The sequence below is a fragment of the Rhinoraja longicauda genome, unplaced genomic scaffold (assembly GCF_053455715.1).
Source record: "Rhinoraja longicauda isolate Sanriku21f unplaced genomic scaffold, sRhiLon1.1 Scf002602, whole genome shotgun sequence".
NCBI lineage: Eukaryota > Metazoa > Chordata > Chondrichthyes > Rajiformes > Arhynchobatidae > Rhinoraja > Rhinoraja longicauda.
In genome coordinates this window covers 3,004-5,208 of record NW_027603815.1, presented here as the reverse complement: position 1 = coordinate 5,208, position 2,205 = coordinate 3,004, and the positions used below count along the sequence as shown (strand labels likewise).

General features: G+C 44.1%; 1 protein-coding gene across 1 annotated transcript; it reads right to left on the bottom strand.

The window, feature by feature from the left end:
• Nucleotides 1–899: 899 nt before the first annotated feature.
• Nucleotides 900–1,733, bottom strand: LOC144591874 (uncharacterized). Its single transcript, XM_078395882.1, has one exon. It carries the CDS (start codon nt 1,731–1,733, stop codon nt 900–902), a length of 834 nt encoding a protein of 277 aa, XP_078252008.1.
• Between the last annotated feature and the right edge of the window lie 472 nt (nt 1,734–2,205).

Here is a 2,205-nt window from a genome sequence, read left to right as displayed (position 1 = left end):
TTTATACCTCGCACATTCAAACACAAAACGTTACCTTCGGTATTCACCTCCCATCTCATACCGGTCACTACTGGCCCTGACCTTACTTTCTTATCCCTTCTCGAACTTTCCTTACCATTAATTCGGGAGTCTTTTGCAACTTTTCCTGTAATCACTTCCCGTTTAACTCCATCTTTATATTCCCAGTTTGTCAACCCCTCCCCCCCCCCCCCCCCCGCACTATTTAGTTTAAACCCAAACGTGTAGTACGAGCACACCTGCCTGCCAGAACGTTGGTCCCCCTCCAGTTAAGGTGTAACCTGTCCCTCTTGTACTGGTCACCCCTACCCCGGAAGACATCGCAATGGTCTATAAATCAAAATCCCTGCGATTATCCCCTATCTCCCTGTTCCAGCCTTCACCAGCCTTCACCAGCACGTCCTGCTTTTCACTCTTCTTCCTAACTCTATAAACTCACGTTGCAAACCCTCCTTCCTCTTCCTACCGACGTCGTTGGTGGACACGTGCACAACTACTTCTGGCTGTTCACCTTCCCTCTCGAGGATGTCCTGAAGTCGGTCCGTGACATCTTGAACCCTGGCATCAGCGAGGCATCAGACCATCCTTGAGTCTCGCCTGCCACCACAGAATCTCCTGTCCGCACCTCGGACAATGGAGTCACCAATTACTATGCTCTGCCCGATGTCGGTCTCACCGATCGAGTCTCATCGTTGGTATTGGAGCCCACCGACCTGTCCGCCGTACATTGAATGGGCGTGCGTTGGGGAAAGTGATTGAAGGAATACTCTGACGGTCGGCATTGACTGCTTGTTTCCAACCGCACCTCAGAAAAGAAAATGCAATAACACAATGTAGAAGTAAACGTAATTTTGTAAAGAACTTGCTGTTTCACCGTGATATTAAATAGACTTTATTGAATTGCAAAAGAAAACGAATGGGCTTTTAATCACATGTTTTAATTCTTCCCTGAATTTGTTCTGGGACACCCCATAAATAAACGTGTTGGTGCAAGCACTCAGAGCTCTCAGCATATATCCGGACTGTTCTGCAATTGTAAATGGGTCGTTGTTATCTGAACCTAAAAGATGAACGTCTAAGAAATATACACTCATGAAACACACGAAGGTCACCATCCAAAGTAGTACAAAGTTACCGGATATGGCCAACAATAGAACGATGGACTTCCTTCGGTTCTCCACCTCTTGATCTGCGCCGCTCTCGGCCTTTTTGTTCCGTCGGAGACCGCTCCTCACTCTATTGGCGTGCATAATGTGCTTGATTGTCAGCGCGTTGAGGAGAATAATCAGTAACATTGGTACAACTGGGGTTAAAATCGTTTCGATCATCGAAAGTGCTACCCATATTGGTGTGGTGTAGACGTCTGATGTTATCCAACAGTACCACGCCACGTTGTCAATATTGTATAGAGGTATGAGGAAAAGATACACTGGAATATTTTGAATAATACTTAAGGAACACGTCACTCCTATCACCACAGCCGCAGTTTTCTCAGTGCAATATTTTGCTCGTAAATTCTGGTTACAAATAGTGACAAATCGATCGAAAGTGAAAGTCACGGTTAACCAGACAGACCAATCAATGGAAACACAATTAAAGAAAATGCGTAGCTTACAAATGTGAGATAAGTTGAGGAATGAAAATGGAAAATAGCCATCAGAAATTTCAGAGAGAATTACCTCGAATATCAGTACAATTAAATCAGCTACGGCCATGGATATCAGATAGAGGGTGATACATTTGGAGAGACCACACTTTCTCCGGGAGAGGATGACGATTGCCAACACGTTAGCTGTAGACACACAAAATTAAATTCACTAACATTCATTGTTCCAAGAGAACTTCACTTTTTGTTCCGTAAAGTAAATCCTATCGATGCACTTCGCAAACTAATAATGAACAAAATCCTGCGTCGAATAACATAACTGGACTTCCAAACTCACATCTTACTGAAGGACGATTTTTTAGAAGTCTGATGGGTGTAGTCGATTCAAATGACATGTGATTCCATTTGCTTGACTACAGAGGAATGTGAAGTGTCAGGAATATCGGGTAATTTACTTATCGCAGCCCGGTACCATACCTTATGTTTAAACTTTACACCTCTCGGCGGACCGCTGGGTCAACATTAAACCGTGGTGCCTTTGATGATCGCCCATTTCACATATATTGAATATAGATGTGTGG

Bases quoted from the DNA above. Each gene is read 5' to 3' on its own strand.
- LOC144591874 (XM_078395882.1), bottom strand. From the start codon at position 1,733: ATGGCCGTAGCTGATTTAATTGTACTGATATTCGAGGTAATTCTCTCT.